Consider the following 22,518-nt stretch of genomic DNA (forward strand, 5'->3'; position numbering starts at 1 on the left):
TATGAGTAGGCGTATGTGTTTCTCTGCTGCCACCACCTCACTCCACCCCACTCTACTCACCCTCATCTTTGAGCTGTTCAAGACACTTCTCCTTGCAGGAGCTGAAGAGCATTAGATGTTCCTCCTACAACATTTTACAAAATGCATTTGTAGATGTTCACCAGCCCTTTACAGCCACTAATATGACGGCAGGCAGCACACTGCTCTACTTATCCTGCTCCACACTCCTGCAACTACCTTCAGTATGGTGCCTCTCAAAAAATGGTACGTCAGAAAGTTGTGCTATGAGAGCAAGAACAGCAGAACAGAACAGTACACAGGACCCTGGAGGAAAAATTTATGATGGTTACAGCAAAACCATGTGCACTTTTTTTTTTATAAGAACAGTTTTTCCTACCTTATGGCCAGACCATAGAAATTCATCATTTCAGACTGCTTTTAAATACCAGATGAAGGGAGGGAACAGAATACATTGGATCTCTAGGAATTCTTCAAGACCATCAAGAGCAGGGACTCTGGATTTTAGCCATGTTTACAAGTGGGTGCAACACAGCAAAGGAGCAGTGAACGCTTCCCTGTGACAGTGCATGCCTTAGCAACCAGCGCCTAAAACTGAGCTGATTGCAAGGATATGCAAAAGGCCCCTTGTTGCCATACACAGATGCTATCCTAAGGAGAATAAAAGCCCACCTCTTGGTATAAACTCATAAGGAGTGCTGGAAAACAACAGTCTGTTCAAGGCTCTTTTGTAACATGCATAGTGTCAAGCTTTAGCTGTATCAGGCAGCATAACAGTAACTCAACCCAGCAAGATCAGCACTGCCATGACCACAGCAGGGCAGCTGGCAGAGCCTTGCTGCCAGGAAAAAAAGAAAGAGGTACCAACTTTCAGCTTCTTTGTAGTGTGGAAGCACAGTTGAAGACTTGGGTCATGTTTGCTTTCATGAGTATTTCCACCTCAGGCAAGGAGGACATGGAACAGCCCAGTCCCCCTGAGAGGGGCTGAGGGCAGCCATGACATACCTGCAGAGGGCAGAAGCCTGATGGATCAGCATCAGGACACGTACATCTCCTCGGAGAAGCTTCAGCTCATGAAAGATTTCACCTGGTTTGAATTTTCAAACTGTTACCGAGCTCTGGAGAGCACAGGAACTGCAGAACCTGGGTGCAGTTACAAGTTCATTTGTGTCTTGGACTTCCAATGAGAACTAAGAAAATATTTCTGCAACAGACTGTTAGGAATTTAACTTCTTGCAAGTTTTTAATTATCAGCTACAACAGCCTCACTTACTGCATCACGCTGGCTTTTATATTCCTTCTGGGCTTTGCTCCAGTTTTTGTTTCCTATAATAGCTCAGTCTATTTTTGCCTTCTGTCTCCTTCCCATTACCTCTCCTCCACTTTCATATATAGGTACTTTGCTTTCTTCACGTTTCAATTGTCTTCACCTCAACTGCCCCTCCAGCCCCCAGACTTGCTCCATTTCGAGCTCTGGTGAGGGTACTCCCCGCAGCTCCTTCCCCACCCCGAAGCTGGGAAATAGCACTCAGATTCAAGTAAGACAGAGTCTATCACAACTAAAAGGTCAGCCTAACATTCACTGAGGTAGAAGAGAAGACAGACACTGCACCAGCTTTGGGCAAAAAAGCACCAGTCCAGGATGCTCTTCAGCACCTGCCCTCTCGCCAGGCAGCTAGAAGGATGTCCTCCCTCCCTGGGCAGGGAGGAGATGCACACTGCCCCTCCCCAGTCCCCCCGAAGTGAAATACGGCCTACAAGTCATCCCCAGGCACTCAGGCCCTGACACAAAGGCAAGCTCTAAAACCAGCTAGTAACTGGCATGAGGAAAACGCTCTCCAAGTGCCAAGCTTAGTCTTAAAACATTTTTCTTATGGTCAAGGGGAAGGTCAAGGTCTAAGTCTGTGCCGGTAACAGCCTTCCCCCCACACACCCCCCAAATGTGCTTTATTAAGCGACTGGCTTTTGGCTCAGGCCCTGCTTCCAGTGGAGCCAGCAGTGAAGTTGCAGCGCAGCCAAGTCAGGTTCTCCAGTTATCAATCAGCGGGCATCCTGCAGCAGAGCAGGTTTCAGACAGAAGTCTGAATAGGCCTTTCTTCCCTCAGCCCCCACATATCCCTCCTAGCGACCTGTTTTACAAAACGAAGTGACAGCCTGTTTATTCCTTGTAACACTAACAGCATACTTCTGTGAAAGCAGCACGCCTGCTAGCATGGGGGAGGCAAAGAGCATAAGCGCTTTATATTACAGGTACACAGGCAAATGAGACCACGTCCCTTCCTCATTTAAAGAGGTGGTGTGGCTTTAACATTCATAGAAGATGTGAGGTGACAGTAAGTATTTGGAGAAAGGAAGAAGGATAAGCAGAATTAGGTGACTGATTCATCTGTGCCTCAACAGCACTGCTACCTGAAAATAACAAAAGTCAGCCATAAGGAGCAGTCATTAAGAAAGGGAGAAAAAAACAATAAAAAACATATACCCACAAGAAAAAACTAAGCTGGAAACAATCCTTTTAGTGGATTACTTACTGATGCTCTTTAATGAGCATCAAATATAACCATATGCTTGGTAGAATTATTTCTGTGGTCTAGTTTAACAAATACAGTCAGTTTTCCCACTTCTAACAGAAGCATTCCGATCTTAAGAGTGAATTAAATAATTTGCAGGCTGTTGAACATTATCACTGGCAGTCATCCAGAGTCCACAGAGACTCTTCCAGGTCTCCTTCTATCCATCGGCGTGGATCACAAGAGAGGGAGAGGTCAGATAGTCAAACCTAGCTGGCTCTGTAAGTTTAGTTGCCTTCCTATGGCACAAAAAACAGCTGTCAAAAAACAGAAGATGCCTCCCAGTTTTGTTTTAATATACAACAGCAACACAGATGTCTAGAACAAGCCTATTTAACTTATTTAGGGATTCAGAATTGGACACTAGAATAGGCAAGTAAGAGTATTTGCTAGTTTATTGTAAGGAGAAATAGTAGCTGCAACCTTAGAAGGAAACTTACTTTGGGATTTGAGTATGTTATTTTGCAATATGTTGGATCTTTCGTCCAAAATCTATGCAATTCTGGAAGTCCCACAAGCATTTAGAAATACCATGAAAGACAAATAATTTTAAAGTACATGCATAGGGAAATAGAGGGCTAGAACAAAAGCATGTTACTTGTATCAGTTTCATGATTTTACTACCACTTAACTAGACTTCTTCATGAAATTAAGAGCATCCAGAACCATACCTCAGTTTCTCCACACTGCTTCTAGCAGGAACATCAACATTTAAAGCGCCTCCTCCCTAAAAGGCACTATATAACACTGAATCCCGCAGCAGCAGGATATGAGACTTGGCACTTGCTCTCTACTTCTGCAGGTACATGAGCGATCAAATACTTGAACCAGGCATTTTAATGCTTTGAGAACAATTCTGAAGCTGTTGTCCAACGCCAATTTACAGTCAGCAGAACACACTGGGATTGCCAGCTGTCGTTAAAATGGCTAATGAGGTGTGACAATTTAAGTGCTAGTACCCAGGACACTTAGCCCTTCTAGTGATATTAAACAAGCAAACCTTCCTGTAATGCACAATATTTTGCTTCTGTAATACTCTATGGATACCACAGTTTGAACCAAGAAATGTTTGCTTTAAAATACGGCGTGGAATTGGATAGCTGCAAAAAGGTGTCCAAAGCACTCATCTCAGGTGTGAGTGCACTTCACTGATTGCATCATGCTACTCAATAACCCAAGACAGCCTTTAAAGTGTTTTTTCTTAAACTACTTGCAAGTGTCATAGCACACAGTGTAGGACTTCATGCCCAGATGCCTCAGGAATTAGCTGTGTGACCTCATATTTTTGTACAATAGCTAGTAGAACAGCCTCAGCTTCAACTAAGACTTCTAGCCCTACATGCAGCTGAGCTGGGAAAAACTGGTCCCCTCCCTGTAAACTGCCTATTTTCACCAGATAAGGCCAAAGCTCTGGAGAGAGATGCCTAGCTGTGACAGCCACCAAGCAGCTTCTAGTTCAATTCCACAGCTATAGGAACATGGTACATGAACTTCTGTACTCAGGAGGCAACTCTAGCTGCTGCTCCATGACGCAAGAGAAGTCTGGGAACACTGACCTTTCCAAAGGAACAGTCAGCCTCTTCAGAAAGCCTCAAAATGACCTCCCATTGTTACTAGATAATGTGACCTGAATCATCCCTAGGCATGCGCAAGGATGCCCCAAAACCTGAACTAAGGCCACACTGACTACTGCTAGAACTCACCTCAGACTGTGGTACCTGATATCCCCTACACAATGCAAGGGAAATGAAAACCGTTCCTTTTGAGAACACAAACATCAGCAGAACCTAACTCTTCGGCTGGCTGCAAGTCCCTTAAATGGCAAGAAATCTGGTACTAGTAGCGGACTGCTACAGCAATTCAGAAGTTTGACAGTCCTTCATTAGACTAGCTTCTTCCACATCCAACGCTTACTGAAAATCATTGCACAACAGTTGGAGTTCATGTTCATCTCTTGCAGCATCCTCTTCCCTGAGGAATCAGAGGATTTTAACCATTTGGTAGGTGAGGGATATTAACAAAGGAAAAAAAACCAAAACCCTCTTGTAGTGCAGGAATGGCTGCTTGGAATTAAAACTGAAGCACATGCCGTCAAGGACTGCATTCAACAGCAGTTGATAGATCAGTGTGATAGCTCTGTAAACTGAAGCAGTCACAGAAGAGCAACTGCTGTAACCTGTCACCCCCAGCCATCCCTCACCATCAAGATCAGGTCAGAAGCTAGGGACAAGTGTCAGACCTGCTTGAGTAAATACTCCACATTACTCTTTGACTAGTTTGGCTGTACCAGGGCATTTTCACATTTTTCTAGAGAAATATATGGAGATATGCCCCAGCGGAAATACGTGCTTTTTGTGCAAACTTCAGCAATAGTCTCAGCTCCAGAATGAATGAACTGAATTTAGAAATGAATTTGTGCAAGAGACACACAGAGGTGTTGTACAAACTGTGTTTTAAAGTCACTGGGAAGGCAGTTGCTTGTCATGTATGTATCTCAATACTTCAGATTTACCCCTCAGCTTCCAGAGCTTCCTGCAGAGGTTATTTATAAGTTCTAGGAAAGCTGGGACATTGTCACATGAAGAAAGGCAGTTCTTGAGGTGACTTACTCCCAGACCTGAAATCAAAAGCTAGCTGCTATTGCCATGCTTCCATACACTATTTCTTTCCCTACTCCAAGCTTAGTCTTCCACAATCTCGACTTAAGCCTCCAAAAGGACTAATACCAGGGGAAGGGAACCAGAGTGTAGTCTCCAGCCTGTATGGTTTCATTTCTGTATTTTCAATACACATACAGATGAACAGCTGTAGTCTCAGACTTCAAAGCCGTCGTAACACACCCTCAGCTGACTATGAGGTATCTGATCACCACAGCCGCACTCTAAGGAACCGTTTACTGAAGACATCCAGCAGTCATACTTCAGTAGAATACACGAGCCTCCCCACCTGCCCTTGTCTCCTCCATGTTCTCAGCAATTCCATCAACTAACAAATATGCATTGTTAGTCTTAACCATTTAGGACGAGCAAAATGCGTTATTTTCTCTGAAAGTTTTAAGCAATAGGACTCCCATGACTTTTTTCTTCCAAGTACTTCCCACTGAACCCACATGAACCGTTCACATACCGTTCTAAAGTCCTCCTCAAATTTGTAAGCTCCACCTCCCGTGGCACAGAGCGTAGTATGCAAACTGGAGAAGTTCTTTTCACTACCCATCTGTATGAACCTGTGCATGGCACAGCTGGGAAAGCGGATGAAGTGCAGGTTTCCTTTGCGTCCACACATAGTCAAATTTTTCAGTTCAAGGTGGACATCACGAATGCCAGTTTTGCCATAGGCTGTATTGGAGGTCAGGTATTTCCTGATGCTTTTCAGGTTTTCCACCTCCTCCTGTTCCTCTTCTGCAGTAATGTCCTTCGGTTCGAAGTAGACCAGTTTAACCAACGTTCCACCGATATCCATTCCAAACCATGGAAACGCTAAGGATGGGGGTTTGGGAGGAAGAAAGAGAAGGCCAATGTAAATACACAGGTTAGCCATAGCACTTCAAATACCTGCTGAATGACAGCTTGGCGCAGTGCAAGTTACAGTATCAGCACCTGCTCCTAAAAGCTAGTGGTCACTCATGTTTCCAATTCACATGCATTCTTTAAGACTTCATAAAGCCTGTTAATAAAAAGAATAAAGAAAACCTCCAAAAATCCTTCTCTGGAGAAGCAGGTTGTAGAATGCAAAAATAATTTTTCCAGGAAAACATTTTACTCCCCAGTCAGCACCTCTTGACGGAGCAGATTTACAGCATGACACCCAGTCTGACTCCCAGCACTGATTTTTGAAGTAAACTGGAGGGGACACAACCAAACAGGAGAGCAAAATCTCTTCAGTCACGCTCCCACAGCACAACATTTACAAACCCCCTTCTGATATGAACTGGAGTTTCTGCAATGGCAATGCTGTCTGAAGAGCAGCAACCCGTGACTCTCCCCTCGTAGTGGGAGTCTCCACAACCCACCACAACTAGTGTCTCTGTCAGAACTACAATTCTTGCATGTATTAGAAGAGAATGAGCTGCTTTAAATTCAGTGTTTAAACCCAACTGACAGTCATCTTTTCAGAGCACAGACTCCCTTTTCTGCTGTGTACGTTAGCTATCATACAATTACGCAAGAGATGCCACTCTCAGCATATGAATTTGCCCCAGACGTCCCAGGTCTACAAAAGCCTTTGTACTGTTAGCAGCAAGAGAAAAATCAGCATCCTCTTCTTTTTGCAATAACTGAACGAGGTTGGTCTTCCTGCTCTACTTGCATATACACACCCACATGCATTTTCAACAGTAAGCCAGGTAACTTCATGAAGCACTGAGAAGTAAGAACACAGAAGTTATACACACATACTGCAGAAGGCAGCTTCTAGTAGCACTTCTTAGACAAATTAAAATTAAAAGTACTCAAGTACGTTGCTAACACGCAAGATGGATTTCAAAAAGAGCAGTCACGCAATCACCTCTCTGATTTTAGGGAAAAGCAAGCAGCCTTGACAGAAACACAATGCTACCAACTAGGGCACCCCAACTTAATGCTGATGCAAGCTCCAAACCACCGATACTATGTGCATCACTTTTTTTTCTGCCAGTGAACCTGGCTATAAACAACTTAGAAAAAGAGATTTTAATAAGCACATCAGGTACTGATCACGCTGTTCTTCCTTGGGTGATCACAGAGCAGTATGAAGCTACTAAGTTTCAGGCTGAAAGGAGCTTAGCGTCTTACTTCTTACCACGAGGGTCTCAGCCTATGCCTCAATTCTTGCCTGACTGAATAATTCAAAAGGCTAAGTTTCATAATTGTTAATACCAGGAGAAAAAAACAAAAACAAAACAAAAAAAACCCAAACCTTTAAATGTCAGATGCTTAAAATGGCTTCTTTGCTCCATTACTGTATGCCAAATAATCAATTCAATTTCACCCTGCTTTCCATAAACACAGGGAGGGCATAATGCAATCAACTCCCATAAAGTTGCTTCCTTACCACTCGCTTTCCATAAGAGCACCTACTGTTACCTATGGTAAAGTCTGGTTAATTTCATTTTCCATTCCCTACAAGCTGCAAGACACCAAGACATTGAAATGAAATCTAATTTGATGTTTGGGAAGATATGTCCGATACAGAATTGATGCATGTTGGCTCCCTGAAATGAGAAAAATTTGAAACAAGTGTTTTAAAAACAGGCTTTATTTTGAAAGGGCGAAATATTTTACCGTGCAGTAACCTGTAATTCGATCACTTCTGGAAGTAGAAGAGAAATACTTAGGCAAAAATAGCCGAGTCCACACTGTACAACACTGCAACGCAGTGGAATTCGGGATGTCAGTCCCAGTAGTGATTTGCACAAATCTTTGCTTAAGCTACTGAGATCTTTAATTACTTGTTGCACTGGAACAGTAAGTCTCCTCCACCTAGAACATATCTTAACTATGCAAGCAGGAAGTTAATATTAACAGCAGCATGGTTAAACTCTGCCATACAGACCCAGCCTATTCCTAAGAATACATGGAACTCCAACATCCTAACATTATGGACATAAACTCTGCTATAAGCTACCTGCACTGGTAGTTGCTGTACAGTTATAGTGCAGATTTAATTTTTGAGGGGGAAGAAACATTCCTTTCCCTTATTAAATATAAAGCCAGGAATAAAAGCGTAAGTGCTAATAGCTCTGAGTTATTCATAAGACGTAAATGTCCTGGCAGTCATTTAACTTTGAGGAGTCATAATTAAATCATTAACAAACAAGAAATACTGTAAAACAAAACAGAAACAAAAAACCACCACCACCAAGTTACTTCAAGTCTGGGTATTTCTTGGGATAGGTATGCAATGCTCATTTAAAAAACAAGTGGAAACACCAACTCTTTTTTTCCTGTTTATTCTCTCCATGAATCTAAGGCTCTTTCCTTTTGCTGTGAGCCAAACAGCGACCTGCAGAACAAAAAGAACTTTGCTCCTACAACAGCAGCAGTTTTCCTTAGCACAAGTAAATAAAGAGCACAAGACCAGACCACAACTACTGATATTTCAGCTATGCAGGAGAACAGCTTAGTTTTCTTCACAGCTGCTAACACCAGTGATCTGCTGCAAATCGCTTGCAATAAAGGAAACATATTTTGGTCAACTAGGACATAAACCAAGTGTCAAAGTTCCTGATGAGTCCTGCTAAAATTTGCATAGCCTCCATGTAACTGGCTGGAATCACAGTACAAACTTCTGCATCCCAGTGACTATTTTAACAATCTACTTGTTGTACCTCCTGTAACTATCAATATACCCTGGAACAAAACACAACACTCAAGCACCATCAGGTCTTTCCAGCATTTTTAGACAGCCCACCCTACCTAGTGGGTACCTGTACACTTCAGCTTTCCTGACTCAACTAACGCAGTATCAACAGGAACATGCACGCAGACTGCAGGCTGGTCCTGGCTTCTCCTGCCTCCCTGAATGCAGACAGTAACACCACTCAGAGGCCACCAAAATGACAAGGGCCATCACTTCTGCAACCAGAGGGTATGAAGAAAGGTATCTGTCTCCACGGACCTGAGAGGAGACAGGGGGAGAACTGTTATTTAACACTCGGATTTTATAACATAAAATGATGCACAGAAGTTCAGTTTCCTGAGTAGTTAAAAACCAAAAAGGCAAGAAGTGAAATCAGCCAGATCCACATCCTAGCCGATAGTTCAAAATAACTCAAAATCATGTGATTTACTATGAAAAAGTGAAGAATCTGGACATGTTGCAGAAGTGCCTCTACAGCGTAAGAAGTGCATTTCTCCTTAGCGAAAATTCTCTAATAAGACTTGTGAGCCGATGCCTCTTCTCAGAGACAGTACACGATATACCTATTGGCTCAATGAAATCTGTTATTGTAGAGAAAATAAAACTACCCTACTGTACCAGTGCGCTGCAGTGAGTCATAAAAAGTGGTGATGCTATGAGATCTAGGCCTAGGTCCGACAGAAGCGATACAGAAAGCGTCAAGACGAATCATGCCGTCTTAAAAGCCTTGCATAAATCAAAAGCTCCACTTACCTTCTTGTGAAAATTTATTCTCTGTATGTTAATAAACTGCACCAACTTATCGGTTTGTTAGCTAGAGAGAAAAAATTTCCATTACTCCAAAACTTAGCTGCAGAAGCATGTGACAATGCAAACAGAAGGTATCCACAGCGTTGCATAATGAGGTAATCTGATGCACACCAACAGCTGTGCTATCTGGGGGAAAGGTTCACTCACGAGAGATTCCATGATACACTTCACCTAGTTTCTCCACAAGCTATGAACAGTATGAACCCACAAAGCTTTTCCTATAAAGCACATTACATTTAAAATTGAACGCGTTTGACTTTTAAAAATCCTACCGCTAACATAGAATTTAAGGCAGGGTCAGGGAGAAGAATATCAGACTAGCCTGCTCCTCCTCCACAACTCAGGAGAAGTACAGGAGAACTCCCAAGCCACTCAGCAACACTGCCCCCAATTAAAGGGGATAACAGAGGGCAATCCCTTTCATCCATTTAAGCAATCATCACACAAAGGTAGTTGCGATCATCATCTCCCTACAACTGGCAGTAACACCTTTGCAGCCTTAATTACACAAAGCTGGCCAGTCTCATTCAGCCTCCTTTCATTAATAAGGAATTCCCTTTCCCTGCACTTGTCTGAATTGATTCTTTCCTTCAAGCGCAGGTACAGTATCTCAATATTTTATCAGTAACTTGAATGGTGATATCAATACTCTTTGATATCTTCACCATAAATCTCAGATAAAAGACCTTGGCATCTGCTTCTTGTTGTCTTGTTTTTTTTCCTGGATGCATGTGACGAAATCCTATGATTTCGCTTACATCTTATTTCCATGGCTTGATGCATTGATGAGCTAAGAACTTCCTCCTGCTTTAATTGGGACTGGAAGAGGGGAGAGAAAGCCAAAACTAAAAATAGAGGGGGGAAAAATAAAACGAAAGTCACGTATAAGATAGGATATTCTCCTCACAGCTTCTGAAAGCTGCGTTCCATTTATAAAGCAATAATAGTTTACATGTATATTTCAATCTTTCCTTCCTATATTGCACAGTTATTCTGAGCAACCCAAACATATGTTTTGAAATGGAAGCATTTGTTTTCCTTTGAACAAAAATAGAATATGTAGCTTAACAGATGAATTGTAAGTGCTTAGTAATGGAAGTTTCTTCAAACCTTACACAGCTAGAGCTAAATAAACCACACATGCAGTAAGCGCAGCTTTGCAGCTCATTTTCAGCAGCAAGCTCTTATTGAATGTCTGCCTCCTCATCACAAAGATGAAGAAAAAATCTTCAACCCCCAAAGCAGAGCTGTCTGTCAGACAGGTGTGACCATCCACCCACACACAGCTACCTCTGTTACCACAAACCCATTTCTGAAGACAGCAGCGTGAGTCTAGGTCACTACCTCACCTGGATAGCTTCAGAGGGAAACAACCAGCCAAAAGCCAAACTCACAAAGCTGCAAGTGATGATCACCTAACAAGATTTTCCTTCTTGCATCTGACAGCGCCCAGCCCGATGGCAGCGAGAGGATCCAAGCTTCCCTCTCCTGTTGACAAAGCATACCTCGCGGTAGGGCTGGTATGCGGCTGGAACCCACAGGATGCTCACTCACCACAACACGCCCACTGGTTCAGCTGGGTACGACCAGCCCCATTCCTCAAGCAGCCCTTACATCTGCCTACAGGAAAATCAGCGTGCCTCCAGAAATAATTTACAAGATTAAAAAATGGTGGGATGTTCCAACTCCTTGGACAAAGCATCAGTAGCCAGCAGCACTTGTTCACTGTGTCAAAGAGCAGTAAGACCCAGAGCATTTCACTCCTGTGCTCTCCATTAAAATCCATTCTCTAAGTTGTGGCATTCCACATTTAACATCACCACAACTGAAAAAAAAAAAAGGTTTTTCACATTGAAATACCTAGAATAAGTAGTGCTGCGTAACTATGCTGCATCCATGCCCCACAGACGTAACAACGTCAATACTGGCCAGAAGCATTATTTACTGTGAAGCTGCAACTTAGTAAATGTTTGATCAGGCAGTTTTAAGGCATATTGGGTGTAAGTAGCCCTGCTGCCTCCAAGCATGCATTATTTGACCTCTACCTGTTACCAGCTGAGGTGTTGAGAGATCTAAGATACTGCTTGAATAGAGACCCCAAATCTTTATCTTAATTTCAGAAAAGCAATTTAAGTAAGACATCCAGCTGGCTTCTTCCCTATGCCTGATGTAGAACAATGCCGTCAACTATCCATCCAGGTAACTGCCATGCAGAAATCTTGGATCTTACTTGGCTACGGTGCTCCTTCACGGGGGAAGGATCGATGAAGGCACTTAACTGTTCTTCTTTCTACTGTTCAAAGATCACACTTATATTGAACACAGTGACTTCAGCAGGCTTTCGAAATTGGCAGAATTTACAACATTTGACTATTTTATTATCAACTGGAGCACTACAGAGCACAAGGCATCACAACAGGTATTTTGCTGGATTCGTTACACCGTGCTGCAATACCGACAGGTAACAAACCTCAGCCCCACGAAGGGCCTGCCCCAGTGATTTGAACCAGAAAACCGGCGGAAGCCTGACATCCCCAACAACTCACCTGGTTCAACTAAGAAAGAAACAAAGCCAAGACCAGCTCTTTGGCAGCAGATAAGTCAGTTCCCAGATCCTCTCTCACCACTGGGATCAGCAAAGAACGCGGGTTTCAAGGGGAACCCTCCCTCCTCAGAGGGTAGAAGGAGTTGGGAATGCAGAAGTCTGCTGCACCTTGGCAGGAAGTAAAATTGTTCAAGAAAACATGTAGTTTGTGAGGATTTGAAGGAAGAATTGCAACAGAGTTTCATTTTTGGAATATTGGGAAATGACAATTAGCTTCATCACCACACAAAGCAAATCCCACAATCAATATTCAAGTCTTACACACCATGTGGCAACTGCACCACATTTTGCAATGTGTCCCTAAGCACAGAACAAACATCTGTAAAGAGCAGGATTAAACATAAAAACAAGAAAAACAGGACTGTGTAGTATTCTCTGGAGATAGATGCAGTGGAAAGCTATGCAGTACCAGAACGCAAGTCAGATTTAATCAACTTTTTAAGCTTGGGATAATGTGTTATCATGCGTTCCTGGAAGGCTAATACTAAATTGCAAGTTAATTTATATGCTTTCTGGACAAGAATAAAAGGATGAGATCAGCAACAATCTATGCATTTTAAATAAGAGACAAAAATTGCCCACAAGAGAATTTTAAAAAGCACTTCTTCTCTTGGCTGCTGTTTTCATTACAGCCCTCTTAAGAAACCCCAGAACTGAAGGCTCAGCTGCTGCACATGTTGGGCAACACAGCCATTGTCACCTGAGCTCTATACGCTGATGAGCTTTTTTTCCCCCCAAGTTGGGAGGGAATCAAAATTCCCTGTTTTTGTCTTACTTAAGTGATTGCACGACCCCCTAGAAGCCTTATTCTTTGTTTCAGAATAGCTTTAAGCATTATGAAGAGTTTGAGATGCAAGTGCTGACTCTTCTTAGTTCCACCAGATGAAGGCTGAAGTTAGTCCAAGTTCTGCCGGTTTTGTTCTCGAAGGAAATTCAAGATGGACAAAGACTCTACAGAGCTGGTTTGCAGCAGCTATCGATGGGGTCACCAGGACGTGAAATCTGGTGGCAGGCTGCTTTAAATAGCCACAAGTACCGCAAGCAGCACAACATTAATCGATACGGAGAACATTCGGAGGGAAAGGGGGAGGCAGAGCTCAGCGGAAGCGTTTAAGAAGCAGAAGGAAAGCCGGAGCTCTTCAAGGCTGTTCCCGACTATTTCGCTCTGCTGAGGGAAGTCTGTAAGCACTCATTTCAGAGTGAGGCAAATCCAGGCTAGCTGAATGCACACTGCTTCCTACTGAGCACAAACATCTTTAGGCTTTGGCAGTGGGTAGCTGCGATCCTGGCTACCCCGATTACCCTTCAGAACACGCCGAACTCCTACGAGGAAGCCAGCGCTTGGTGGCTTTACTTGAGGAGTAGAGAGGCGAGCGGGGCACACACCAGGGTGAGTTCCCAGTTGCCTGCTTGTGGAGTTTAACTGGGAATCGCTCGGTAGCCGCGTGCCTGTGCACAAGTTAGCTACAACCCAGAAAATGAAGGACGCTGATCAGTAAGGAGCCGGTACAAGCAAGCACATCGCAGAGATGCCCGGGACAGCCGCAGGACCCCGGGCAGGGCGAGCCGCGGGTAACCCCGCCGCCCCCAGCGCCCCGAGGGGCCCTGCCTCCCCCCTCGCTACTCACAGCGCTGCTTGTGCACGATCAGCTTCATGGGCGCGGCGGGGAGGCGGCGCGGCCGGCAGGACCCCCGGGAGCCGCCCGAGCCGACGGGACGCGACGCGGAGCCGGGGCTGCGGGCACAGCCGGGGCCGCCGCCCGCGTTTGTGCGGGGCCGCCGCTCCCCGCCCGCCGCCGCCCCATTGGCGCAGGGCGGGGCCGGGCCGGGCCGGCGCCGCCGCATTGGGCGAGCAGCGGGGGCCTCGCTCCGCCCGCACGGCCCGGCACGGCCGCGGCGGCGGGGGGGGGGGGGGGGAGGACGGTGGCGGCCGGGCGCTGCCGAGCCGGGCCCCCCGCGCTGGGCACTTACGTGGCCGGTGCCGCCTGCCCGAGTCCCTCCTGCGGCGCAGCCTGCATTTCTTGGCCGGCGAGCCGTGGCCGGGCGGCGGCGGCGGCTCCGCGCGGAGCAGCAGCGGGTGCGGCGCCTCCCCGCAGCCGCCGTTGGCGAGCGGCTGGCCGGACGGGGGGCGGCCGGCGTGCAGCAGCCCGCCGAGCCGCGAGCAGGAGGAGGCGGCGGCGGCGGCGGGCTGGGCGCGGAGCTGCTCCCCCATGGCGGCCGCCTCGGCCCCTTTGTCTGCCGGCTCGGCCCCGGCTGGGCGCGCCGGAGCCTCCGCTCGCGCCGCCCGGGGATGCGGCGCCCGCTCCCCCCTCAGCCCGGCGGACGGCGCAGGCGTGGTGGCCGCAGCGCGCTGCGGAGGGGCCGGGCCCGCCGCGCCCCCCCCGGCACCTGCGGGGCCCTCGGGAACGCGCCTTGGGGGGGAGGGGGGGGGGGGAGAGGCGCGCTCCCGGCACGGGGCCGGCGGCAGCGACCTTGGAGGCGCCCGGGCCCGGGGCTCCGCCTGGCTCCCGCCCCGCCTGGCCGCGGCCGTGCCGCAGGGAGAGCCGTGCCCTGAGGAGAAGAGAAGGTCGTTCGCGGGGTGGCCGTCGGCGAGCTGCGGGGCGCCCCGCGGCTCCTCCTCGCACCCGGAATGAGCGCTCCGCACGCTGCCCCCGGGGCACGGAGCCGTGCCGGCCGCCTCCTGACAGGGATGCCGTGCTGAAAAACGGCTTCCTGAGAGGGAACGTCAAATCCTCGCCGCCGCCTGACCGGGCCGGGCGATACGCACGGCGCTGAGAACGAGCCGTGCGCGAAGCTGGGGAAGCGAAAAGTGTGTCTGAGAACGACCAACACGAACATTTTTCCTCCTAAAACCAGTTTCCGGGGACTCGGAATCGTCCTCATGACACACCAGCAACTGCTGCCATCGCCAGCCCCCAGGCAGCTGCCCTGAAGGTGGTGGGGAGGACTGGAGGCAGTGTACGCATTTGCTGCTAGGAGCTGTGGGGCTCCCAAAACTGTGGAAGTCACCGAGAACTCCCCACCTTACTGAATGAAATCTAACTAAACCCAAGACCGCTGCTCCCTGGGCTGGTATTCAGGGACCTGCATAACCGTGTTTGCAGTAGGCAGCTGGCTGGGTAGGGTTTATAAGTGATATTTGGGACCGCTCAGGGCACGAGGAGTCCTTGCTGCTTCTGTCCCTTGGCCAGCAATGGCTGGTGCCTTCTCCATCCGTGACCCAGGAACTGACTGCACATACAGCCAGCCTGATGCGGAGCAGGAGATCATTTCTTCAAACCTGTTTTTCTCTGCAACTGCAGCCTAACTGGGAGTAGACGCGTGGGCACTTACCACAACTCGGCTGAAGGGTGGCAACTTTTTACCTTACTCCACCAAAGCAAAACCACATTTAATTGCACGCTTATGTTTCCTTGTGGTAGGAGAAGCAGCCCTTCTGCTGACTCTGCAATGGAATGTAGTACCTGGTTCAAGTACTGCATCCAACCTCAGGCACTAAACTTCCAGAGAACTAACAAAGGATAAAATGACAACGCCGAGTTTTAGTCTAGGAAAGGAAAGATTTGAAAGGATATTCAAACCTGGAATGGGTAACGGCAAAGGAAATACATTGTGGCTGCTGAGAAACAAGAAAGAATTCATGAATGTAAGCTACGGTACGGGAATTTTGATTTAGACTTGAGGCAGGTATTTCCTAGAATGAAGTTAAAGAAGCATTAGATGCACTGAGGGCCTGGCCTAGGTAACTTTTTGAGATTCTTTCCAATCTTATATTTCTAGTATTTCCCTAATGTTTTGCTGTAGACACTGCACAATTATGTCCAGGGTAGAAGTGGAATGGATCGTGCTGAATGGAAGAAGGATGTTAGGACAATATTCTGTTAGGATATGATCCACATCAGTCACAAGTTCAGAGGCAATACAACAAGAGGAAGTGTCACCCGCAAATAATATTGGAGAAAATATAAACGTGGAGCAATGTTCGAGTGGTCCAAATCAGTCAACAGGTTTTGCATACAAGGACAGATTCCATTCTAAGTGCACAAGTTTCCCTGATCTTGTAAGCTCTCTGTCAGGTATCAACACTTTCCAAATTTTTTGCATTACTGTGAAAAGATTACATTTCAAACTAATGTGCTGCTTTACCAAAACAATTTCAGACTCTTGTGCCGATGAATATCACACGAACTGATTTATGCACTTCAAAATACCACTTTTTTGTTTTAGTTTACATTACTTAATTTTGAAAAAGGTTTTCCATATCCCCTCAATTTTAGTCTCAGAATTCTTCACCTCTTCTGCAATGTAAATTAAGACAAAAGGGATAAAATTAGAGGATGTTTAATGCATCACGTGATCACCTGTAAGGGTTTAAAATGACGGAATCTCATGCCCTGAGGTGTACATAGTATTGCTATAGTGTAACTAGTCTGCTAACACTGACTCTCTGCGTATTACTTGGATGGCAAACATTTCATTCATTATTCCATTCCTGCCTGCACTTCAGATGCCCAGCTTTGTATCACCTCTACTTACTTGTTCATAAACACTTGGAACCAGGCTGTAACACTCTAACTCTGTCAGTTCCATCAAACTAGCAACCGCGTCGTGGTTAAGATACTCTACCACAGGAGCAAAAGCACTGTACTCCAAGCCCTACAGTTTCAAGCCCAGTGGCAATGGGAGGAACAAAAAAAGAACACACAAGCAAAAAACAACAAACACCCACACTCAAGTGTCTTATTAGGCAGGCAACTCTGCCCGAAATTTTCAGGAATTCCTTGCTCATTCTGTGGGGCTCACATAGCTCCAGACAGAGGCAAAGCTGAAGCAAGCACCAAACAGGTGCAGGCCACATGTAAACCCAGTACCCAAGAACCCCCCAAAACTGCAACAGAGCACTGGTGTTGTTATTCGAATTCAAAGCCAGTCAGCTACAAAGCTTTGGTCATATTCTGGAGAGAAGTGGTAATAAGGAGCGACATCTTTAATAAGAAGCAACATCCTTCTCAAATTATACAAACCATATTATGCAACGTGAAGAGTGTAAGGAAACAGACTTCTGGTTTAGCTGCCTGCAGATTTATGTCCTAGGGATTGCTGGCACTCTGCCATTCCTGCTTATATTTCCATTCAGGTTACTTCTATTTTTATCCTGTTTCTATACTACAGGAATGTCATACTAGCTTATACCAGTTCTTACTCAATTTTTCCTCTTAGAAAATAAATACAGTACAGCTTAATTAACATTAAAAATATTAGGAACATTGGTTTCAAAAATCAGATACTGTTGATTTGTTTTAGCTATATTCACATATCACACACATCTAAAGGAAAGTGCCACGTCTAGGAGTCCAGTATTTCTTTCAGATTTCTTTTCCAATTTCTTCAGAACCTGGGGAGAGATTACCTTTTGTTGTTGCGTGTGTATGCATATCTTTGGTAGACATACATGTTTAAAGTGTGTTTTAATGTTCTTTTTTCCCTGCTTTAAATTGTGGGCTTAAAAGACCAACAGTCAAGCAAAACTACTTGATGACAAATGGTGGGTGCATAAAATAAGTGGTACAAAAGAGCTCAAAAACTGCAACGTCAGTTTTTAAAAAGGGACCCGATGGGCTCTAGTATTATCAGATGTGATCACAGAAAAGCTAAGCCCAGCTATGGCAACAGCTGCCCAACCCGAGAACTCTGCTTTCCCAAACATTAACGCATCTGAGAGGGGAAACTGCAGGTTACAGAGGAAACAAAGGGCATAAATTTAGTCCAATGCCTAAATCTTTGCTAGATTGAACCCAAGAAAGGTTACACTGAAACCATCCATTCATTCCCTCCCCACCCACCTCTTGGCTCTTTTCAATTATGCCTTCTGTGACACTAAACAACTGTCGATTTTGTGAAGAGCTGCTCTGTTCCCCTGCACAGCCAAAGCTCATCTCCCCACCGCTTGGCTCAAGGGAGAGAAAGACAGAGGGAAGCACTCTAAGCAGGAACCTAGCATGGGTGGTCTGAAAAGCCACCAGGAGAAACGTTCTTTCACTTCACTGATGACTAATTGCGCACTGATAGACCTCTAAGCCCAAGTGCCCAAGCTGAGTGTCCAGGCAAGGCCGGATGAATGCTGCCTGGGAAGTTTTTCTGGACTAGGACACGGCCTGTATATCTAACAACACCAGCTAAGACACGGGAATAACAGTTAGGAGAGTACAAAGGCGTAGTCTGGCCTCACCAGTCTCTCCATTCAGACTTTTTGCTGGCCAAGTGGTTTCCACAGCTATTCTCAGGAAGATTGGAGATGAGGTTAGAGTTCGTGGTTGCCCTCTTTCAACCAAACTGAAAAAAGCACGCAGCAGTCACAGAAGAGCAACAACCCTTCCTTGCTAAAGCTTTCCCTGCCAATACCTCTGTTTCTCTGTGCCCAACCAGACAATTACAACTTAATTTACAGGTTTTTACTCTCCAGCAGAGCTGTTGGTGTCCATCTTTTATACAAAACAAAAACCTTCTGTGCCTTAGTTCAGACATTTCAAATAAAACTCCCCAAACTGGTAAACATTTAAAATCGAGTCCTTGATTATTGCTTAGGAGTACAAGTCAATGACGATGTAGTAGGTGTTGGAGGTGAATCATCTTTTGCCATAGTTCCTATTTTGCAGTTTGTTTAAAAAAAAAAAAAAAAAGCTGAAACCAGGTAATGGATTCAAACTATTACATATGTAAAAAGCTGAAAATCTTGTTGCAAATACACTCTCCTTTGGCCCCATTCGTTAATCCACTCTCTCTCTGCTTCCTAAGTACTTAGCTCAGCACACTTATCTTTACACTGATCTTTAAATACACAAAATTTAATTGGAAAACATGCAACTTCACAACCCACTGATTGAGAAATAGTGTTCATCATCGTAAAAAACGATTGCGACAAGTGGCAGAGCACTCAGTAGAGAGAACAATAGCCTTTGCTCCATGACTGCTACCCCACAGACAATTATCCTCCTGTAAATACACGTATTGGTTTTGCTTGGCTGAATATATTTATGGTGTTTCTTTCAACCCAGTGTTTTTATATCATCCATCCATCAAAATGCCATTGGTAAAGAAGTGACAGTTTCAAAACAAGCACTTTGAAATACAACAGAATAGTTGACAATTACAACTGACAATTACGAAAAACTCTTGCTCATCCAGCACTACCAGATACGAAAATTACCTGGTCCTCCTGTCAAAATTCAGCCGCACTGAGATTTTCCACTTGCGTTGTTCTGTATTCCCAGGGCTTAAATGCTGACACGAAATTCCCATGGATGTTAAAGGTTATGGATCAAGTTAAAACAGGGGACCAGACCTAGGCGGGTACGCAGGAGAAGAAAAAAGGCTTCTCTCTGAACTGTTCTGGCCAGACACACCTTCGATCCAGAAAGAGCTGGATTAGTTCTCCAAGGACATAAAGGACACAGTTTCCCTCTTCCAAACATTAGTTTCCCTTTTCCAAACCAGTCCCCAGACGGGGATAACTGCAGAAGGGAAACAGCACACCTTTGGCATTCCTCCTCAACCACCTTCAGGAGCAGGGAGATGTCTGCCTCAACAAAACAAGCATTTAAGCACAGGGTGACATCCAAACACCACAACTAAGGCTAGAGTTAAACCTTCAGTACCTGAACCATATGACTTTGCTTTCAGATAAATAAACCAAAGGTTTACCTATGGTTTTGATGCTGAGAAAACACTTTATATATGTCCTTGTGAGATTAAACTAAAACGACAGACACTGAAACTCAAAAGCTAATCTTTTTAAAAATATCTTTTTAAAGTCCATGTTTGCAAAGAACTAGAGAGTCTTGCGTAGGAAGGGGCTGTGCTATAAATGACAAATTTGTTCCTAAAAGCTCCAGCTACCTAGTAACAAAGAAGAGAAACAACCAAACATTATGCTAACATTGGGTAAGTTTGCCATAGTTACATCCTCTGATATTTCTGGGATTGGCGATCTTTTAGAGTAAATATTACAGTGAATAGTCTGTTGTGTGCAATGAATTTGGTTTTACCCAAGAAGCCTATTTAGAGATTTCAGGTTTTCACATGGTCAGTACAAACTACGTATGCAAACAAAAAAAAAATCTATAACTACAGACTTCTGTCTTCTCTTTAGATACACTGTGAAAAGAAAAATATATAAAGTAACTTGCAGGGTCTCTCCTGTATAGGAGACTTGCATTTCACTGCAGGAACCTTAATGTTACCAAAATATTTATTTTCTTGTAATAAAACATAACTTATCATCCATATGCACACTTGGTCTAATGGGAATTTAGGACCCACAGAAATCATCTGGGTCATCAAAATAAGTTCTCTGAATCAATGACTAATCTGAACGGGTCAGAAAGATGTACACCAAGTATTTAATATCTTGTAAGATGTGACTGGACATCTTGGGACCAAAACATTCTTTTGACACTCACACATAACGTCCTGATGATGCACATTTAGACTCCTTAATCTCATGAACACCGCTAACCAAATATGTTGTATTTATCCTCAATTTTGACAAGGAAGTCAGATAAGGAAGCTACAGAGCTGGTTTTGGTGCCAGCCATTTCACAGATGGGAAGAGAAAACAAAAGCATTTTATATCTCACATACGACAGGAGAGAAGGATATTTTTTTGGTTCCAAAACCTCTGTATATCCACTCAAAGCAGAAATGATGGGGCTAAGATGTTGGTCTCCAATACTTTTTGCCTAACCGCTCTAAAATCATCAAAAGATGAAAAGAGCCATGTACTTTACCTTCATTCCATCACCCCTTAGAAGGGGCGAGAGTGGAGAAAGAGAGCTAGCACGCAAGCCAGGAAGGAAGGTACAACTACCCCGCCACGTGAAGGTATGACAAAAGTACTGCTACAGTAATCATGAGGCATCAGTGGTGGACAACTGCAAATAAGAGAATCCCCACAAGTAACACAATATGATCTTGTTTCCATTCACAGGCACAACAAGTCTAATATAAAGTGAAACTGAGATACCTGACCTAAAACCCTAATCCAGTCTGATTTATGACTTCCTTATTATGCCAGTTTTCTTACCTTAGATTCTCTCAGAGCACGTAAACTAAACAATGTATAGATAAACCAGTTCATTTTAATTCCCACATTTTGATGCAAATGCAAACAGCACTGAGCTGACACACCATGACTGTTTTTCATAGGATTAGGAAAGACTACCTAATCAGTGAAAATGCTTAATAAAAAGTTTACTGGGATCTCCTTCCTGCAGAGAGAAATCAGGCAGGAGTTCTAGTTTCAATGAATTAGAAAGTCTGTGGTTAAAAACAATCTTCCACGCCTAGTCACCAAACAAGTTTAAATTTGATTACAAGCAGATTGATTTGAGTCACAGCACAGACCGGTGTAAGGGAAAAGCAAAATGGCAGAACAGTTCTGAATTTACATGCTTGGCGCTTATGTAGCGCTCTGTGCCCAGAGATCTTCAAGCACTTCACAAACTGTGAAAAACTGTTCTTCTCACCTCTCATTCAAAGAGAGAAAAGCAATAATTAAAAACAGAAAGTAGTGAGAGAGCAGAGAAAGGACAGTTCTCACCTCTAAACTAAAACCAGTATTGCGTTCAGATTGACCCCAAAATGGAAATGAAAATACCCAGGCCCCCTCAAGTGGAAAACATAGCTGTAGGATTCCACAATCATTCTCAGATTTGTACTGCATGTACCCAGACAAGGTCAGCACTGAAATGAAGCTCTGAAAGATTCCAACTCTGTTGGAAAAACATCAGAAGTAAATATCTTAATTTCCTGAAAAGGAGTTCCTATTTATCTCAAGCCGATCACAGATTCAACAAACAGCCTCAGTTCCCCAGAAACTGTATTCCCAGCAAACTGTCTATTAATCTAGCAGAAATTGTATCCACGGCAGTTTGTCTATTAATCTAGCAATGTTTTGGATTGGCTGATTAGCAGTCAAACTTACATTTCATCAGACAGAACATGCTGTCTTCCATTTGATATGGCAGGGCCCTGGAAAGACTCCTCCTTCAAGCTACTTATTGAAACCAGGATCCATTTCAGGTTTTTTGTTGTTAGTTTAGTTTTGTTTGTTTCTTAAAAAAACAACAAACAAAAAACCCAACCTTGCTTGGAGTTTCAACAAATTAACTCATCAGT

General features: G+C 44.6%; 1 protein-coding gene across 4 annotated transcripts in view; it reads right to left on the reverse strand.

Annotated features, from left to right (window-relative positions):
* Positions 1-22,483, reverse strand: part of PANK1 (pantothenate kinase 1) — a 35,098-nt gene extending 12,615 nt beyond the window's left edge. Inside the window, exons 1-2 of one of the 4 annotated variants that reach the window (XM_083844168.1) lie at positions 22,325-22,483; positions 5,715-6,067 (exon numbers count right to left, since the gene is read on the reverse strand). In XM_083844168.1, coding sequence (XP_083700294.1) covers positions 5,715-6,067; positions 22,325-22,355 — 384 coding nt within the window. In that variant the 5' untranslated portion in view covers positions 22,356-22,483. Of the gene's footprint in view, positions 1-5,714; positions 6,068-13,970; positions 14,203-14,313; positions 14,652-22,324 lie in introns of those variants that run through there. The other 3 variants (XM_083844166.1, XM_083844167.1, XM_083844169.1) reach the window with 3 other exon arrangements.
* Between the last annotated feature and the right edge of the window lie 35 nt (positions 22,484-22,518).

Source organism: Anser anser (genome assembly GCF_964211835.1).
Source record: "Anser anser genome assembly, chromosome: 7".
Lineage (NCBI taxonomy): Eukaryota > Metazoa > Chordata > Aves > Anseriformes > Anatidae > Anser > Anser anser.